This window comes from Hyperolius riggenbachi, chromosome 6, assembly GCF_040937935.1.
Source record: "Hyperolius riggenbachi isolate aHypRig1 chromosome 6, aHypRig1.pri, whole genome shotgun sequence".
NCBI lineage: Eukaryota > Metazoa > Chordata > Amphibia > Anura > Hyperoliidae > Hyperolius > Hyperolius riggenbachi.
The window spans coordinates 41,474,161-41,493,503 of record NC_090651.1 but is presented as its reverse complement, the minus strand read 5'-3'; the positions used below and the strand labels follow the sequence as shown (position 1 = coordinate 41,493,503).

At 44.4% G+C, this 19,343-nt stretch overlaps 1 protein-coding gene across 1 annotated transcript in view; it reads right to left on the bottom strand.

Annotated features, from left to right (window-relative positions):
• LOC137522040 (vitellogenin-1-like) overlaps window positions 1–19,343 on the bottom strand; it is a 337,455-nt gene that overhangs the window by 267,325 nt on the left and 50,787 nt on the right. The window contains exon 2 of the mRNA XM_068242060.1: window positions 2,361–2,461. Coding sequence (XP_068098161.1) covers window positions 2,361–2,461 — 101 coding nt within the window. The remainder of the gene's footprint in view (window positions 1–2,360; window positions 2,462–19,343) is intronic.

Here is a 19,343-nt window from a genome sequence, read left to right as displayed (position 1 = left end):
CAGAGATGATGGAAAGACTATTAGTTCTGTTTTGTTCATATTAAGTTTTAAAGAGACTCTGTAACAAATTGTTTATCTTTATTTCTTCTATGCTATACATTCCTATGCCTTTTCTAATGTGGTCTGGCTTACTGCAGCTTTTCCTAATTGCACAGTAGCTGTGTTATCTCTGTTATATGATCTAATCTTCTCTCTATAGTCGGCACAGTCAGGCTGAGGCAGTCAGACTGGAATGTGCAGGGCTGCTTGTGATTAGCTAGAAGCTGTACACACCCCCTGCAGGCTCTGTGTGACTAACACACTCTGCTTAGCTGAGCCTATTAGAAGCTGGTTAGTTTGTTTGTAAACACTGCCTAAAACTGGCAATTACAAGCCAGGTTTGCAGCAGAGAATGGCAGAAACAGCACAGAGGGGACCAGGAGCACATAATGAATAGAATGGTATGCTTTTTATTGTAAGAATTTCAGAGTACAGATTCTCTTTAAGAAGCGAGAGGACATGAAAGAGTGTACAGCGGACAGACAGTCGGGAACCCGTGTGAGGAAGGAGTTAAGGTCTGGGGCCGAGAGGTACAGTTGTGTATCATCTGCATATAGGTGGTATTGAAAACCAAATGAGTTAATTAAGTTACCAAGACCGTGCATGTAGATGGAAAAGAGGAGGGGACTGAGGACAGAGCCTTGAGGTACCCCTACAGACAGAGGATGTGAAGAGGATGCCTGATCTGAATAAGAAACAGTGAAAGACCTTCCAGGGAGGAAGGAAGATATCCAGGCGAGAGTGAGGTCCTTTATTCCTATAAATGAAAGAATCTGTAGGAGTGTCAAATGCGGATGACAGATCTAGAAGGATTAGTATGGAATAGTGGCCTTTGGATTTAGCTATGAGGAGATCACTGGCCACTTTGGTGAGGGCTGTTTCTGTGGAGTGGTTTGACCAGAAGCCAGACTGAAACTGATCAAGCAGGGAATTAGCAGATACATACTGACTTAGTTCAGCATGAATGTGGCATTCAAGTAATTTAGATGCAAATGGGAGAAGTGACACTGAGCGGTAGTTGGCAAGTTCGGTGGGGTCTAGAGATATTTATTTACGTAGTGGTGCTACAACAGCCTTCTTGAGTAAGGATGAAAAAATTCCAGTGGAGAGGGATAGGTTAAACAGCGATGTTAGGGCAGGGATGAGGATAGCTGTGGAATGAGATGGGATGGGATAGGATCCAAAGAACAGGTGGTTAGATGGAATTTGGAGAATAAGAGAGGAGAGAGAATGTTCGGAGAGTGGAGAGAAACTGGAAAGAGAGCAGTCCACAAGAGGAGTGGAGATGGAGTTTGATGTCTGCATGGAAAACACACTACTGATTTTGGCAATTTTATATGTAAAGTATGTTGCCAAATCTTCAACTGATAAGCATCAGCATAGCACATTTTTGAAGGAACCTAGCAACCAAAGTCAATGCTTACGTACATGTTGTCTATTCTTCATTTATTTATTTATTTATTTTTAAAAGATATAACACCCCCCCCCCCCCCCCCCAATAAAATTGACATCCTTTTATGAAGGGACAAATGGTCTCAATTATATGGCATTGTGTTTTGAAAGAGTTCTGACATTTTCTCCCCTTGCGTGGAGATACAACAAAATACCGGCTTGTCAAACTCAAATACATTTCAATATCAGCCCTCCAGATCCGACATACTTATTTTCTAAAAAAAAAATAAAAAATGAATATGCCACTTCTGGCGTCGACTTTTGTGAATTATTCATAAAGGGACTCGAAAAGGGGAGAGAATGGATCTCACACCAGGCAGTGTTTATCTTCCTGTGTGATGCCTTCTGACTCATATCTGCCGACGAACAGGCTTCATATATGTGTTAATAATTAAATAAAGACCTCAAAGGGGGGATTTCATTCTGTTCTATTTGAATTTACATGAGTAGACGATACTCCCCGAAGAAATGGTCGAATACAAATGGTTTTTTTTATCGTCTCTCTAGTGATCGCTATTGTTCATGAAACACATTATGTTTACTTGACTATCAACTAGAGCTTTGCATGTTATGGTCTGTTTTTGGTATTGTTATTATTTTTTTCAACATCACGCTTACCGGTATGTTTCAGTTTCTGCTTATTTGCAGTAACATCAGTAAGATCAGTAAGAGTGACATCCTTGGAGAAATTGGGAAAGAATATTTTCGTGTTTTGATATTGACACCACAAAAAATAGAGAAATAATAACAATAATAAAACTGAGTATCACACCACCAGTAATAGGTTTGCGCTGTATTGTAGCTCCATGTCTAATGGTGGTAATTAAAGGGACCTTAAACAGTGGGTTAAATTTTAAATTGGTACTCACCTGGGGCTTCCTCCAGCCCAATGTAGGCTGTAAGGTTCCCCGGCGTCCTCCTGGCTCCGTTCTGGGTCCCTCTGGTGGCTTCGTTACCGGTGGCAATCCCGCTAAGTGACGTGAGAAGTGGGACGAAAATCATACAGGATTCCAAACATTTTTTACAAATCAATAACTGCAAAGTGGGGTGTGCGTAATTATTCAGCCCCCTTTGGTCTGAGTGCAGTCAGTTGCCCATAGACATTGCCTGATGGGTGCTAATGACTGAATAGAGTGCACCTGTGTGTAATCTAATGTCAGTACAAATACAGCTGCTCTGTGACGGCCTCAGAGGTTGTCTAAGAGAATATTGGGAGCAACAACACCATGAAGTCCAAAGTACACACCAGACAGGTCAGGGATAAAGTTATTGAGAAATTTAAAGCAGGCTTAGGCTACAAAAAGATTTCCAAAGCCTTGAACATCCCACGGAGCGCTGTTCAAGCAATCATTCAGAAATGGAAGGAGTATGGCACGACTGTAAAACTACCAAGACAAGGCCATCTACCTAAACTCACAGGCCGAACAAGGAGAGCGCTGATCAGAAATGCAGTCAAGAGGCCCATGGTGACTCTGGAGGAGCTGCAGAGATCTACAGCTCAGGCGGGGGAATCTGTCTATAGGACAACTATTAGTCATGCACTGCACAAAGTTGGCTTCTATGGAAGAGTGGCAAGAAGAAAGCCATTGATAACAGAAAGCATAAGAAGTCCCGTTTGCAGTTTGCCACAAGCCATGTGGAGGACACAGCAAACATGTGGAAGAAGGTGCTCTGGTCAGACGAGACCAAAATTGATCTTTTTGGCCAAAATGCAAAACGCTATGAGTGGCGGAAAACTAACAGTGCACATGACTCAGAATGCACCATCTCCACTGTCAAATATAATGGTGGCAGCATCATGCTCGGGGGGTGCATCTCTTCAGCAGGGACAGCGAAGCTGGTCAGAGTTGATGGGAAGATGGATGGAGCCAAATACAGGGCAATCTTGGAAGAAAACCTCTTGGAGTCTGCAAAAGACTTGAGACTGGGACGGAGGTTCACCTTCCAGCAGGACAATGACCCTAAACATAAAACCAGGGCAACAATGGAATGGTTTAAAACAAAACATATCCATGTGTTAGAATGGCCCAGCCAAAGTCCAGATCTAAATCCAATCGAGAATCTGTGGCAAGATCTGAAAACTGCTGTTCACAAATGCTGTCCATCTAATCTGACTGAGCTGGAGCTGTTTTGCAAAGAAGAATGGGCAAGGATTTCAGTCTCTAGATGTGCAAAGCTGGTAGAGACATACCCTAAAAGACTGTCAGCTGTAATTGCAGCAAAAGGTGGTTCTACAAAGTATTGACTCAGGGGGGCGAATAATTACGCACACCCCACTTTGCAGTTATTTATTTGTAAAAAATGTTTGGAATCATGTATGATTTTCGATCCGCTTCTCACATGTACACCACTTTGTATTGGTCTTTCACATGGAATTCCAATAAAATTGATTCATGTTTGTGGCAGTAATGTGACAAAATGTGGAAAACTTCAAGGGGGCTGAATACTTTTGCAAGCCACTGTATATGTATCAGTGGCATACCTATGGAGGGTGCAGGGGGTGAGATGGTGACAAACAGAGTGGGATGACAAAACCAGTTACAGATTTTGTAAGCAGCAGCTGCTAATTGATGCTCCTGCCTCTGCCTGGCTGTTTAAGCTGCAAACATTCGCCAGCGTCAGCGTACACACCCCAGGCCAGCCCCAGGCCACTGTCACCAGCCTTTTCATTACAGGTAGCTCCCCCTTTCGCTCCAGTATAGGTAGCCTGATGACCCCTAACCCTCAAGTATAGTTAGCCAGATGACTCCCTTAATCCCTCCCTTTCCCACCTTTCAGTATAGGTAGCCAGCTCACCTTCACACCGCATTAACCATCAGTGTCACTTCTCCACTCATCTCCAGCGCAGAGGCTTCCTCTTCCCTTCTGTCTCCATCAGCTGCTGTGCATCTGTCCCTCCAACCAGCATCTCTTATGTGTGACTTGCCAATGAGTCAGGCGGGAAGAGGAAGATTGTACGTTGAGGACGAGTGGAGATGTGAGCGACTGGTGGCTGCTTTTCCACTTCTTACGTTTGTACCTCTGCAATGCTGCCCAAGTCCATACCCGCCGGACACAATGCCAACGTGCAGAGAGAGCAGGGCAGCCTCTGCACAGCCGGCTGGCAGCAGAGTGGTCAGGCACTCGCCTGATCTCCCTGCACTGCAGCATTTGCAAGCTTGCAAATTCTGCACCAGTTTAGCCTGCTGCTTTGGTGCCCTTGCTCTTGTGGTGCCCTAGGCCATGGCCTAGAGGGCCTCAACCTAAATCTGGCCCTGGTCATAGCGGCGGACAAGTAGCTCCGGGCGCCACTACTGATGTGATCCTTTCACTGAGCCTAAGTTATACCATCCTGGGATTTTTTGTAGGTACAATTTAGCAAGGTTTTTATTTTGAATAAACCAATACACTGTGAAGGGTGCTCTTTCGGTTTTGTGGTTTGTAGTTGGTGGAATACTGTATGTCACCTGTACAAGCAATGCGTACCCACGGTGCCCAGATAGCCACCAAAAGAGGCAATTACCAGAGTGAATTCACGTGTAGGCATAGAGAAAACTGTTAAAATAAACTTATCCTTTAAGTTGACTTTCTTGCTAATGAAAAATGACCCGACGATTTCTTAAAACCCGCCAGATGATGTCTGAGGACTCCTAATTGAGCTTCGTGTTAAGAAAGGGCTCATAAAAGCCACACCGCTTGGCAGGTGTTATTTTGCCCTCGTACTTTAGAAGCAAACTTGCTGACAAGAGGCTAAACCTTGTCGAGGACTTTGCGTTGGTAATTTACCGGCGGTAGAACACGCCATGGTACAGAGACTTTGGATATTACAAGGAAGAAAATGTTTCCAAAATCCCATTCTATAAAAAAGAGGCTTTGATTAAAAAATGTAATAGTTCTAGTTTAACTGAAGTACAATTTCTCACCCTGTTAAGCAGGTAATGAAATTTATATAGATGTCCACATACCAGCATTGGGAAGCCTCTGCTTTTGTAGTTTAGCATATTTACAAGTTAAGTAAAGTTATACAACTCTGGGGAAAATAGAAGAAGTCTCATTTGAGCGCACGTATTTATTGCTTCAAAGGTCAGGAGGAAAATATTGATATAACTGCATTACCTTCCTTGTTTGGCTTGTATTGTGACACACTACTAGAGGAAAGCAGAGATCAGTCTGCATTGGGGGGGATTCTTGCCCATTCAGCTGATTGATGTGAGAGTAGGTATTTAGGTGGAGTATTTATGGTTTCATTGCGTGGAATCTCAGCACCTCTCACATAGGCAAATGCAGAGGGGATTACAGCTGCCCAGAATACCCCCTTAGACCAGGGCCAGTGCAGTGTCTGGGGACAGGCACAAGTTGAGACACCAGAATATCTACAGGCATCCTGCACCTCACTCCCCCCCCCCCTTTCTTTCCCTGCTACAGTTGACTTTGGATGGATTAGCACAGGGGTAGGGAACCTATGGCTCGGGAGCCAGATGTGGCTCTTTTGATGGCTGCATCTGGCTCACATACAAATCAGTAGGGGTTAATTCACTAAGCTACACTGCTCAAGCAGCGCAGCTTAGTGTGGCAGCAGGAGTAACATTTTCAGAGCAGGCACACTACTGCTGTAGCATGCACTACTAACTTACTCGCGCTCCCCCCAAAACGAACAGCTGCTCCAATTGTCCCACTCTGGACCCTGTCAGGTCCAGTGACTTTGTAGGATGAGACCCCAACACTTTGATTGGCCCAATAGGCTGTCTGTCACTTGACAGGCAGCCTACTGGGCCAAAGTACGGGGATCTAGTCCTACAAAGTGAATCAACCCCCAAGTCAGCTAGCTAATTGTACAAGCTGTTAGTCAGTATTTCTCCTGTCTGACTCTCGGGGAAATTGCTGATGTTGCTGAAACCCAAGAGAAGCTGAAAACGTGTCTGATATTTCCGCTGCCCTGGCGGATCAATTGTATACACATCACCATGGCAACAGGGACATGAGGCCTCTGCTGCGCATGCGCACTGTCCCAGTTTGAAGCATATTGTATGGCTCTCACAGAAATACATTTTAAAATATGTGGCGTTTATGGCTCTCTCAGCCAAAAAGGTTCCTGACCCTTGGATTAGCAGCTTGTGTACAGAGCATGGAGCAGCAGTGTGTGTACAGAGCATAGAGCAGCTCTGAGGTATCTAACACAGTCAGATATGAGCACAGCCCTGTGGTGTGCCCTGTGCCGTGCTGTGTGAATGCTTCATTTTACCCTTGATTACCATGTCGGCTGTCCTCATTATTATCTGTATCCAAACTGCTCCTGATCTATCCCGTTGTTGGTTGGACGAGAAATTGCATAATATCCTACCATATTATTATACTATATTGTGTGTGGCTGAGGGAGACCATTCAAGAATCCCCGCCTTGAATATCCTGGGTTTGCCCCTGTCCCAATAAGTAAGTATCCCCAATACAATTACTGATTGTCATGGACACTACAGCTGGTCGAGACAGGTCCCCTCGGCACGTGCTGCTAGCCATGTAGTGCCTGGCTGGGGCGCCGCCATAGATGTAGTGTTACACAGTAGGTTTTTCAGTGTAATTGGGGTGCTGGCAATAGGTCTGAATTACACGTCCTTCCGAGTTGCTACAACTCAGAGGGGGAATCGTTTTTTATTGTCGCCCTGAATTTAAGTGGCAGCAGGGTGAGCTGTCATTCGTCTCCCCCTGGGCCCAACTGACCAGACGATGTAATAATAAGTACTGTTTACCTGCTGGTGGCAGCATTTGTGGACTTTTACTGCCCACCAGCAGGTGGCTCCCGTTGGGTTTGGACAGTTGCAGACATTCTTTGGTTCCCCTTTGAGTGGTAATCCACAATCCCTTCTAACATGTCAACTGGTGGGGAAAAAAGGGGGGAAGTCTGATCGCCCTGGCTATTTCCTGATCGGTGCTGCGGGCTGGAGAGTCCACGCAGCACCGATCAGAAGAAAATCCCGTGGTCCTTAATTAAGTGGTTTACAGCTTTTTTTTTTGTTTGTTTGTTTATTTGTTTTTTTAGGTCTGCCAAATAATAAATTAGTATTTCCCTTTAAAAAAACATGATGCTACATGCATCAATTACCCTAAAAATCCCTTTTAAAGCTATTTAAAGGGCACTTCCAGTTTTTCTATCCGGATATCCAAATAGGTCGGATATCCGCTGATAATGCATTTACGCGGATATCTAAAAGGTCGGATCCGGATATCCGAACCGGATCCGGATATCTGGGTATCCGGATCCGGATCAATTCAGATTTCTATCCGAGCATCCGTGGTAGATTCTACGTACTAAAAGTGCTGCTGTAGGTGCTTGGGCGTAGAATCTACGGCACCGATTAAAAGTCACTGCCCATGTGTGTGCACTTGCTTATGCATTTAAAAAGGTCCTGTGTGAAAGTGACTGGATGTGTGGTAGGACAATGACTGAATGTGTGGTAGGAGTGTGACTAACTGTGTGGTAGGCGTTCGACTGGATGTGTGGTAAGGGCCTATTTCCACTACACGAAGATTGAATGCAGAATGGATGCAGAAAAACTGACTCCAATGAGTGCCTATGGGAAAATCTGCATTAGAAAAGTTGTGTTTAGTGGAAACAGTCCCATAGGCATTCATTGGAGTCAGTTTTTCTGCATCCATTCTGCATCCAATCTGCGTGTAGTGGAAACAGGCCCAAGTGTGACTGACTGAGTGTGGACCTGTGACTGAATGTTTAGTAGAGGTGTGACTGGGGCTAAGGTCAGAGTGTGACTTGATGTGTGGAAGGCTTGTGGCTGGATATGGTAAAGGTGTGGTTGGGTGTGTGGTAAGGGTGTGACTGGAACTGGGGTCAGAGTGTGATTGGATGTGTGGAACGGATGTGACTGGATGTGAGTTAGGAGTGTGATAATATTTATGGTAGAAGCAGGACAAGATGTGTAGTAGGGATGTGGCTGGATATGTGGTGGGGTGTGGCTGAGGTCAGAGTGTGACTGGAATGTGGTAGGGGTGTGGCAGGAAGTGTGTTAAAGAGGAACTCCAGTGAAAATAATGCAATAAAAAAGTGCTTCATTTTTACAATAATTATGTATAAATGATTTAGTCAGTGTTTGCTCATTGTAAAACCTTTCCTCTCCCCGATTTACATTCTGACATTTATTACATGGTGGCATTTTTACTGTGGGCAGGTTATGTAGCTGCTGCTAGCTGTCTTGGCTGTTAGAGACAGCTGTAAACAGCTAATTCCTGTCTGTGAACCTTGTTACATTGTAACAAACTGCCAAAAGTACCGCGGTCCCAGAGCTTCTTGTGGGAGGGGTTTCAGCACAAAATCAGTTATACAGTGCCCCCTGATGGTCTGTTTGTGAAAAGCAATATATTTCTCATGTAAAAGGGGGATGAAGTTCAATTCTTGGTTGGGGTTTCTCTTTAAGGGCTTGACCGTTCATTTTCACTTGAATCCATTCTTCTTTCTCATCTCAGGAAGTTGGAAGGTGTGCAACTGTGAAATGAGTCACTGAAACAACCAGTTGCACCAGCCACATAATTATAACAGGAAAAAAATATGCATTTCCACTTCTTTGAATAAAACAACCAGGTGTATAATGAACATACCCAGATCAATCCATTAATAGAAGAAAGTTGAATCTCATCAGTTTGCAGCGTCGCTCATCCACAGCGTCCCTCTCATCCTCGCGCGTCACCCGGTTAATAAGCAGCTCTGAGAGGAACTTAAAGAGAATCTGTACTCTGAAATTCTTACAATAAAAAGCATACCATTCTATTCATTATGTGCTCCTGGTCCCCTCTGTGCTGTTTCTGCCATTCTCTGCTGCAAACCTGGCTTGTAATTGCCAGTTTTAGGCAGTGTTTACAAACAAACTAACCAGCTTCTAATAGGCTCAGCTAAGCAGAGTGTGTTAGTCACACAGAGCCTGCAGGGGGTGTGTACAGCTTCTAGCTAATCACAAGCAGCCCTGCACATTCCAGTCTGACTGCCTCAGCCTGACTGTGCCGACTATAGAGAGAAGATTAGATCATATAACAGAGATAACACAGCTACTGTGCAATTAGGAAAAGCTGCAGTAAGCCAGACCACATTAGAAAAGGCATAGGAACTTATAGCATAGAAGAAATAAAGATAAACAATTTGTTACAGAGTCTCTTTAAAGCAGGATACATGCAAATTCTCTCGATGAATTTCTCACTTTTTTGGCTTCTCATCTGCCCGCCAAGCTTTTCGATATTTCCCCAGAGACTCCGGAGCGCGGTATTACAAATCTTGCTGAGTTCAAGAGATAAAGAACTGGAATAAGCAACTCATAATGATATCCCTCTATTTGACTAGTTATTTTGACGGTGCCTGATTCCGCCGTATGAATCTCGTAATGAAAAGAAAAATTGAAATGTGATTATGTTATTAGACAAAGTGGCTGGGAAGGTAACTAGATAAGGTGTTACTCTTGTTTGTTTGTCTAATATTTCAGAAGAACCTGTTACAGGAAGCATTAGGCTTAATCTAAAGGGGGGAAACATAACAGATTTAGACACCCATGTGGATGTACACTACACTACAATTATGTGTCTGTGCGGACGCAATTGTGTGCTGGTTAAATATTTATTTTCAGAACCATAGGAGTAAATATCGAATTGCCCCTTTTTGCTGCTGTAGTAGTATCCACTGCGTACGTTAAAAAAGGGCGCCGGGAAAAAAGGGCGCAGGGTTTTAAAAGATAATCATGAATAACGTTTAAAAAAATTGTGTTATATTTCGTTTAAAAATAATGTTTTATAAAGTTATAAATCATTAAATAATGTGTATAAAATCGGCAATTTTAAAAACGTTAATCTTCCCTGTTTAAAAATTGAAATTTATAATAACGTTTTATAAAACATTAATAAGAATTTTACTAAAGCTATACCTAACCCTACTCTCACACAGAACCCTCCCTGTACCTATCCCTAACCCCTAGACCCCCCTGTTGGTGCCTAACCCTAAGACCCCCCTGTTGGTGCCTAACCCTAAGACCCCCCTGTTGGTGCCTAACCCTAAGACCCCCCTGTTGGTGCCTAACCCTAAGACCCCCCTGTTGGTGCCTAACCCTAAGACCCCCCTGTTGGTGCCTAAACCTAAGACCCCCCTGTTGGTGCCTAAACCTAAGACCCCCCTGTGATAAGCATTAATAACGTTTTAAAAAAATATGGTGCGGTTTTTCGTTTAAAAATGCAAAAAAAAAAAAAAAATTGTACGGTTTTTCGTTTAAAAGTAATGTTTTAAAAATTATAAATCATTAAATAATGTGTAATCATGAGAAACAGTTATAAAACATTAAAAGTCTCCGGGCGCCGCTTTTAAAACGTTATTTTTCTCCGGCGCCCTTTTTTCCTGTTGGGCGCCGATTTAAACGATATTTATTATGGGAGTGAATGGCGGCGCCCTTTTTGTCCACCTGCCTCATGCCCCCAAATTTCCTGCTTCCGTATCCACTCTTAGGACTGGTGCACACCAAAAGCGCTTCTGAGCACTTTTAAAACCACCAGCGCTCTAAAAAGCGATTGGCCAATGTATTTGAATGGGATGGCTCACACCAGAGCGAAGTGATTTTCTTCCAAACGCAAACACGATTCCTGCAGCATTTTTGATGATTTCTGAAGCGATTCAGCCTCAAGTATAGGAAAGTATCTGAAAAGCGCTAGATTACAGCGATTTTCCAAGCGTTTTTGTTACAGAAGCTGTTCAGTTCCAGCTCTACTGTAACAAAAAATAAAAAACACCACACCAAAACACTCCAAAAATCGCTAGGCATAATTAGAAAATCGCTAGGCACATGCCTAGAATCGCCTAGAAAAATAACTTCAAAAAAGCGCTGAGCGTTTGCTATAATGCTAGCACTTTTTGGTGTGCACTGGCCCTTATTGGAAAGCTTTACACTAGAGCAGGGATGTTGACGAAGGCGTAGTATTCAGCTAACCCCCATCATGCGGGGCCCAGTTTTGTACATAATTTATGCAGAGTGGCAGCGTTTTGTGGATTTCAGCCTACTTCCTCAGGCCAAATAAAGTGGCAAAGGGTTTCACATGCCATGAGCAGAGTGCCTCTCAAATACAGTGTAGTAAGTTTGTGACACAGGGATTAAGACAATGTGAATAATTAAACTCATATTTGTGTGTCACAAAAGTAGGCAAGTGGGGAGGACAAACCCAACCCAACTCGGGGTAAAAAGTCTCTCTCTGCATTTATGGACCAAGCAACAGAGCATTTACCCTCCGTACGAGGTGGTATGATTATGTGAATGATTCAGAGGCACCAAAGTAAAATAAAATTATTAAAAACTGTTTAAAAATACAGGTGGTAAAGAAACGCTTACCTCCCCTTGTGGAAAATAACTCAATAGTGTGGTTAAGAACTGTAATTATATTGACTCAAATAAACTAAACTCTCATAGATTGCAACACATTGTATTGGGACTGTAGTCCAGAGAAACATGTAGTGCACAGAAGAATGGAGTCTAGAGAAACATGTTGCGGTCCCACTTTGGTGCCTGAACAGCGTACATAATAAGCAATCTGCTTCCCCCTAAAAATGGCCTTACACTTTGGCATGGCTATTGGACCACAACTATGGTAGGGATACGATTGAGACCTCCTTGAAGTACAGTTATTGACATGGCTGTATAATGTAAAGCGCTGCAGGAGATATATAAATACAAAAGTAATAATAGAATATATACTAGACAACTGCAACAACGCATTTATCATTAAAAGCCCTGTTTCTTACATAAAACCGCAAGACCATACTTAGCACGGCATCAAAATGAGCACTTACCCATACAGACTCCACACTGTTATAGTCCTCAGCCATGACATCCATCAAAACTAAAGACAAGGAAGTCCTAACAGACATACAGACCCCCCCCCCCCCCCCATCCATGTTTTTGTTACACCTACAATATCATAGTCATTATCTCTCATCAGCAACTCCAGTTCACCAATCTTATTTGAAAGACTTCTTAAGCATTTATTAGCAGTATTTTATATTATTGCCAACACACTTTCCTTTTTTTGTAGCACATAATGAAGCAGTAGAAGGTTTAATCGCCTTCTCATGGATCGTCCCCTCCTTACTCTTTGAGCTGCCCATACCCCCCTCCAGTGGCGTAGCTAGGAATCCTTGGGTCCCGGTGCAAGTTTAGCATTGGGCCCCCCCCCCCAAGCATGCTATAGATAACGATTGATACAGCACACCAAAACCAATCAAGGACAACCACAGCGTCAGAGGTGCAAAAAGGGGATGGGAAACTGTGTGTTAATGATCACTACTACTCAAATCAACTATAGAAGAGAATATTATCAGCACAGGACCAATAAGGAGCCAATACTATGTTTGAGGGGCTTTCTTTGCCCAAGGGCCCCGATGCAGTCGCTACCTGTGCACCCCCATTGCTACACCACTGCCTCCCTCTCCAGCCTCTACATTCCCAGAACCCCACTGTCTACATACTCTGTTTAACCCCCTCTGCTCTCCCCCCCCCATCCCCCCAGGCCCTAGTTTAAAAACTCCTCCAACCTTCTACCAATCTTCTCCCCGGGACAGCTGCTCCCTCCCGGTTTAGGTGTAGGCTGTCCCTACAGCAGATCCTGTAGCCGACTAAAAAGTCTGCCCAGTTCTACAAGAACCCAAATCCTTCCTTCCTGCACCAATTCTCAGCCACTTCTTTAACTCCCTAAGCTCCTGCTGCCTTTCTGGTGAAGCACGTGGTCCACTTGTCCTCAGATAAGAGCTAGGTCTGCCACTGGGGGCCTAATGGAAAGCTTGTTTCTACAGCTAGGCTTTTCAATATATATATGGTATACCAGGTCTGAACATATTCATTGACCCAGGATAAATTCCGTACTGCTTCCATAAACAATTTGTGTGGGCTGCATTATTGAGGCTCCATGCTATGCCCCCCGTCGGGGGGAGACGGGCTGGTTTAGCCTAAATGCAGGGTAGCTCAGATGAAGAAATGAATGGACAGGAAAGTAATTGGTTTATTCAGTGCACTGCGGGGACTGGTAGATATGGAGGAATGAAGTGCTGACTCTGACAGCCTATTACATCAAATGTATAATTAAGGAATCCATTAAATGGTGTTGTGTAAAGACTGCGATGTCCTTCACAACTTAATAGATGTGCTGCCAAAAAGCAACGTTCAAAAGTATCCAACTTTTGCAGATCAACCTGACAACTTCTAAACTTCCTCTGTGTAGACGGCGTCTGTCAAAGTGTAGCCTGTTATGACAGCGCCATGAGGCTAAAATGTATGGGAATTATTTACAACGGAGGGGGTCATTTCCTACGTCTAGGCAAAATCGATTTCCAAGCTAGGTGAAGGCACTTAGCAGTACATCTTGTTTTTATCTATGCAGAAGCTCCCTAAAGGGAATGTCCAAGCAAAATAAAAAAATGAGTTTCACTTACCTGGGGCTTCTACATTTTTACGCATTACTGGTTCAATGCGCAAAAATGTACGCATTGAACCAGTAACGCGTAAAAAAAATGTATGTGTTAATGTTCCTGCACTAGCGGGAATGCGTAAAAATGTACGCAATGCGGCCTGCCGACCTCGGAGGTCGGCAATCTGCCAGCGGGGGACTGGAGCAGCAGTGAGTGACTACGAGGGCACAGGATAGCTGCATGGGGCTGGTAGAAGCCCCAGGTAAGTGAAACTCATTTTTTAATTTTGCTTGGACATTCCCTTTAAAGGATGACCGAAGTGAGAGGAATACGGAGGCTGCCATATTTATTTTCTTTTAAACATCCTGCTGATCTTACATGCATTAGTAGTGTCTGAATCCACTCACCAGGAACAAGCATGTGGCAAATGCAATCAAAGTTAAAGAGGAACTGTAACCAAGGATTGAACTTCATCCCAATCAGTAGCCGATACCCCTTTTTCCATTGAGAAAGCTTTACCTTTTCTAAAATAGATCATCAGGGGGCTGTGTATTGTGAGAAAACCCTTCCCACAGTGTGATGTCAAGACCTACTGTAGGTCCTGACATCACACTGTGGGAGGCTTGTTGCATTGTGGGAAATAATGGCTATTTCCAACTGCCAAGCAACCAGAATCTCCCTCTATCCATATGTATATCTATGTATGTATATGTATAAAAAAACCAACAAAAAAACCCAACATTTTAGCCTATCGTATTGTTAGAGGGTGTGGTTATAGATAACGGAGTTTGAGCTCTCCAGTTTTTCCATATCTGCCAGTAGTAAAGATGATAACATGCAGGCTGAGGCTGATTGTGGATTAAACAACATGAACAAGTAACATGGTGAATATCAATCATTTCTTGACCTCTCTTCTATTTTTGAACTTTTCACTTTTTTTCCCTTTTGTCGCTAAAGTTCCTCTTTAAAGAGACTCTGTAACAAAAAAACGTTCCCCTGTGGGGTACTCACCTCCGAAGGGGGAAGCCTCAGGGTTCCAATGAGGCTTCCCCCTCCACTGTAGCTGCAGGCAATCCAGCGCTGGCTTCCCCGAAGTCTCCGTCAATCCTGGCTCGACAAGCCTGACAAGCTACATTTATTTACCTTCCCTGGCTCCAGCGGGGGCGCTGTTGTGGCTCAGGAGATAGGCGGAAATAGCCGATCTCCGTCTGGTCTTCTCTACTACGCAGGAGACTGGCACCTGCACAGTAGAGCGGCCCGACAGCGATCGGCTATTTCTGCCTATCTCCGAGTGGAGAGCCGATACTGCGCCTGCGCTGGAGCCGGGAAGGTAAATATTTACATCCCGCTGTTCGGAGCTCCAGAGCAAGACTGCCATGGGACACAGGAGGACGGGGAAGCCTCGATAGGATCCGGAGGGCTTCCCCCATGCAAGTTGAGTACACCCCAGGGGAACTTTTTCTCGTTACAGGTTTTCTTTAAGTAACATCCGATCTGCATGCATATTCAGGGTCTATGGCTAAAAGTATTGAAGGCAGGGGACCAGCAGGAGAGTCAGGCAATTTACATTGTTTAACAGGAAATGAATATGTCAGCCTCTATATCCGTCTCACTTCAGATGTGCTTTAAATAGCTGACATCAAATAAATAGTGTGAGAGATGTGGAGGCTGCCATATGTATTTCCTTTAGACAATACTAGTTGCCTGGCAGTTCTGTTGATCTTTCTAGCATCAGTAGTGTCTGAATCACTGAAACAAGGCTGGGAATAATCTAGTCAGACTTTAGTTTGAACCTGGGCTGAGCAACATTGGAAGCGAATGTATAGAGGTTATGCTTCTGCCTTCATCCCTATTCAGAGGTAGAGTAAGAATTTGGCAACATGAAAGTCGGATGCATCCTGCCTTTTGTCATTGGTGATAGGAAAAGAGAACATACATCTTATCAACTGTGGTGTCAGTAGTAAAGACTTAAAGGAAACCTGAGACAACGGGAACAAAAAAATGAGATTTACTTACCTGGGGTTTCTTCCAGCCCCCAGAAATCTATCAGGTCCCTCCCTGTGCTTCCAATCCAGTGAGTCGATATCTCATTCCAAAAGACTGTGCATGGACTTCCCTGGTTGTGCGTCTCCTCGATCGTATTCCTGAGGCTGGGAGCATGTGCAGTTTAAGCCTCTAAGAACTTTGAATGCACAGAACACTCCCAGCCAATCGAGAGCAATCAAGCAGGTGTGTGGGCGTGGCTAACTGCCACCAGCACATCTTTTGGCTGGGGCAATGGCCCACTGGAGTACAACTTTTTTCCCTCACTGTCCGTGGGTCCCCCCCCCCCCTTTTCAACACACTACTTAAAACAAAAATATTTTTGTTTACTTACCAATATGCTTTAAATAAAGGCAGCTTTCAATATGAGAAAGCGAGGGCTTGGCGGGTGAAGGAAGGTTGTGATTTGCTAGTGCTACAACGTCCCCTCTCACCTAGGACATCTCCACCAAGACCTCAAGGCACAGGAACTCTTTTTTTTCCCCTCTGCTGTCAACCTCTTGAACTTTATCCATGCCCTCTCCCCTCCAGAGCTGCCCCTTTAAAGAGCCTCTATAATAAAAAAAAAGTTCCACTGGGGGGTACTTACCTCGGTAGGGGAAGCCTCTGGATCCTATCGAGGCTTCCCCCGTTCTCCTCCTTCATGCGGTGGTCTCGCTGCAGCCCACTGAATGCACAGCCGACAATTTGTCAGGCTGTGCAATATTTACCTTTTCCTGTTCCAGCGGGGGTGCTGTTGCGGCTCTTGGCTCGAAAATAGGCGGAAATAGCCGATCTCAGTCGGGTCAGCTGTACTGAGCAGGCGCAGGAGACTTGCGCCTGAGCAGTAGAGCGGACCTCACTGGGATCGGGTATTTCCGCCTATTTCCGAGTGGAGAGCCGCTCCTGTGCCTGCGCTGGGGCCAGGAAGGTAATTATTTACATCCCCGCTGTTCAGAGGGGCACAGCGAGGCCACCGTGGGACAGAGGAGGATGGGGGGAGCCTTGATAGGATGCAGAGCCTTCCCCCTCCTCAAGGTTAGTACCCCACGGGGGATTTTTTTAATGTAACTGAGTCTCTTTAAGGCCAGAGCCAAAAACGTCTGCAGTTATAAATGGACTGTCGAACAAAACACTGCTGTAATGCACCTTATTGCTGTTTGCTTTTTTTATTGTGTTTTTTTGCCGCATTGTTATCTTATTTATTTTTCATTCATCTTTTACTCTACTCTGATCTGAGCCGCACAAAATCCATGTCAGGCACAACCCAGTAATGCTTAGCCAATAAAAGTGATTCTGATTCTTTAGACATCTATATAGCTTGCCGCCAATCAGCAGATGCCAAGCTTATTACAAATTAAAGATACTATGCATTTTTCCAAAACGATGACCTTCTTTTTTTATCAGTATGAGCCGGCCCCTGTGTGTATGATTTATCGAGCGGCAGATTCTAGAATTCATTGACCACTTTTGATACGGTATATCCTTGAGAGGTTTGACCTACTTTCTGCATGTTGTAGCGACAATGGAATCACAGAAACAGCTGCACTTTGCATACACCACACGTTCATTTGCATACTCACTTCTTCTATGACTCCCCATATGTTAGGTAACTGGGAAAAAAAGAAAAAAGATGCCTTTACTTTGCAGTAGGATGACTGTCAGTGCAGCGGGTAATAAAAATGATGGATGACGAGAGAGTTGAATGTCAGGAGATGCTGGCTGCACATGAAGAAATAACTGTGTAACTGTGATGTGCAGAAAAGAGGACCTGTAACGGGGCATGACAGTGAACGGAACTTGCTCTCTTTGGTTAGGGTGGTATCCTTCTTTGCATTTTATTTTTTTTAAAACTCCAACTCCATTGGATCATTCACTGAAGTTAAGGGGCCCATACACTTAACGATTTTCCCGCCGATCTACAGCAGATTTGATCACTGTGATCGAATCTGCTGTGAAATCGGTACGCAAACGCTGACCGAATGATCGATTTCCATCCGAAATCGATCGTTCTCGTCGATCCGTCCGTGCTGAAGATTTCACTCGATCGCAGGCGGGTCGCGAGTGCGTCGATATCGGTGTTTGAATGCCCGACGACCGACGCTAGCGGCAATACATTACCTGCTCCGCTGGCGCATGTCCCCGCATGTCCCCTGGTCTCCGCTGTCTTCTTCTCCGCGCTGGACTCCAGCTTCACTTCTTCCTGTCCAGACAGGAAGTTTAAACAGTAGAGCACCCTCTACTGTTTAAACTTCCCCCGGCAGGAAGTAAAGTGAAGCTGGAGCCCAGCGCGGAGAAGAAGACAGCGGAGACCAGGGGACTCGCACTAGCCGGATCAGGTAATGTATGCAGGGGGGGGCGGCGGCAGCTCCACAGATTGTAAATCGGTTTCATAGTGAAATCGATTCACAATCTGTTTGCAGTAAAGGCAGCCATATGATCCCTCTCTGATCAGATTCGATCACAGAGGGATCTATCTATTGGTCGATCTGATGGCAAATTGACCAGTGTATGGCCACCTTTACAGTGACCAGATGTCTTAGTTTATCTTAGTTGTCCCACAATTAGGGTCCCCAGGCACAAATATGTCCCAGCCAGTGTCCCAGGTGGGCCCCCGGATGTTCCAGCCTTTCGGACTCTGTGGTTGCATAATTGGCTTCCGTGTTTGGTGCCCGCCTCCTGAAAACATTGGCTAACCCACAGGATTGAGACACAACTGCCGGGGTGTGGGGTACTCTCACTACTAGTCTTTGTTCGTTTGTGTCCACCACTTAGCTGTTTCTGGGCAGCACACTTACATTTTGTGGTGGTGGCCTCACACTGCTTAATTACAGGTGTATAGGTCACAACTGTCCCTCTTTTTGGAGGGACAGTCCCCTTTGGGAAGCCTTGTCCCTCTTTCCTCCTCATTTGTCCCTCTTTCGGGATTTTGTCCCTCATTCAGGACTGATGTACTGATTTATGTAAATATATCTACTGAAAAATGTGTTTTATTGACTCTAAACTTTATTTCCATCCTTTAAATTGATATATTTCTTACTTTCAAATGTTAATATGAAGGAAAATGAAGCAGGATAGAAAGGACTAGTGTGGTTTGAATTATAAAACATCATAATTTTCTCATGAAATCTGTACAGTGTGCGTGATTAGGGGCATGTCAGGGGTGTGGTTAGAGGTGTGGCAGCGGTGTGGCTTAGGTATCCCTCTTTCTGATCTCGAAAAGTTGGGGGGTATGCAGGTGGGGAGATTCTGTCTAATTAAATTTTGGGCGTGGGTTTACAATGCTTAAAGCAGTAGGATTAGCCATACTATGCCAGGGAAAAAACACATATATAAGTAGATAAATACTTGATCTACTTACATAACACATGTATTGTACTGTCCATGTTTTTATTTCAGTGAATGTTATATAGTAAATGAAGAG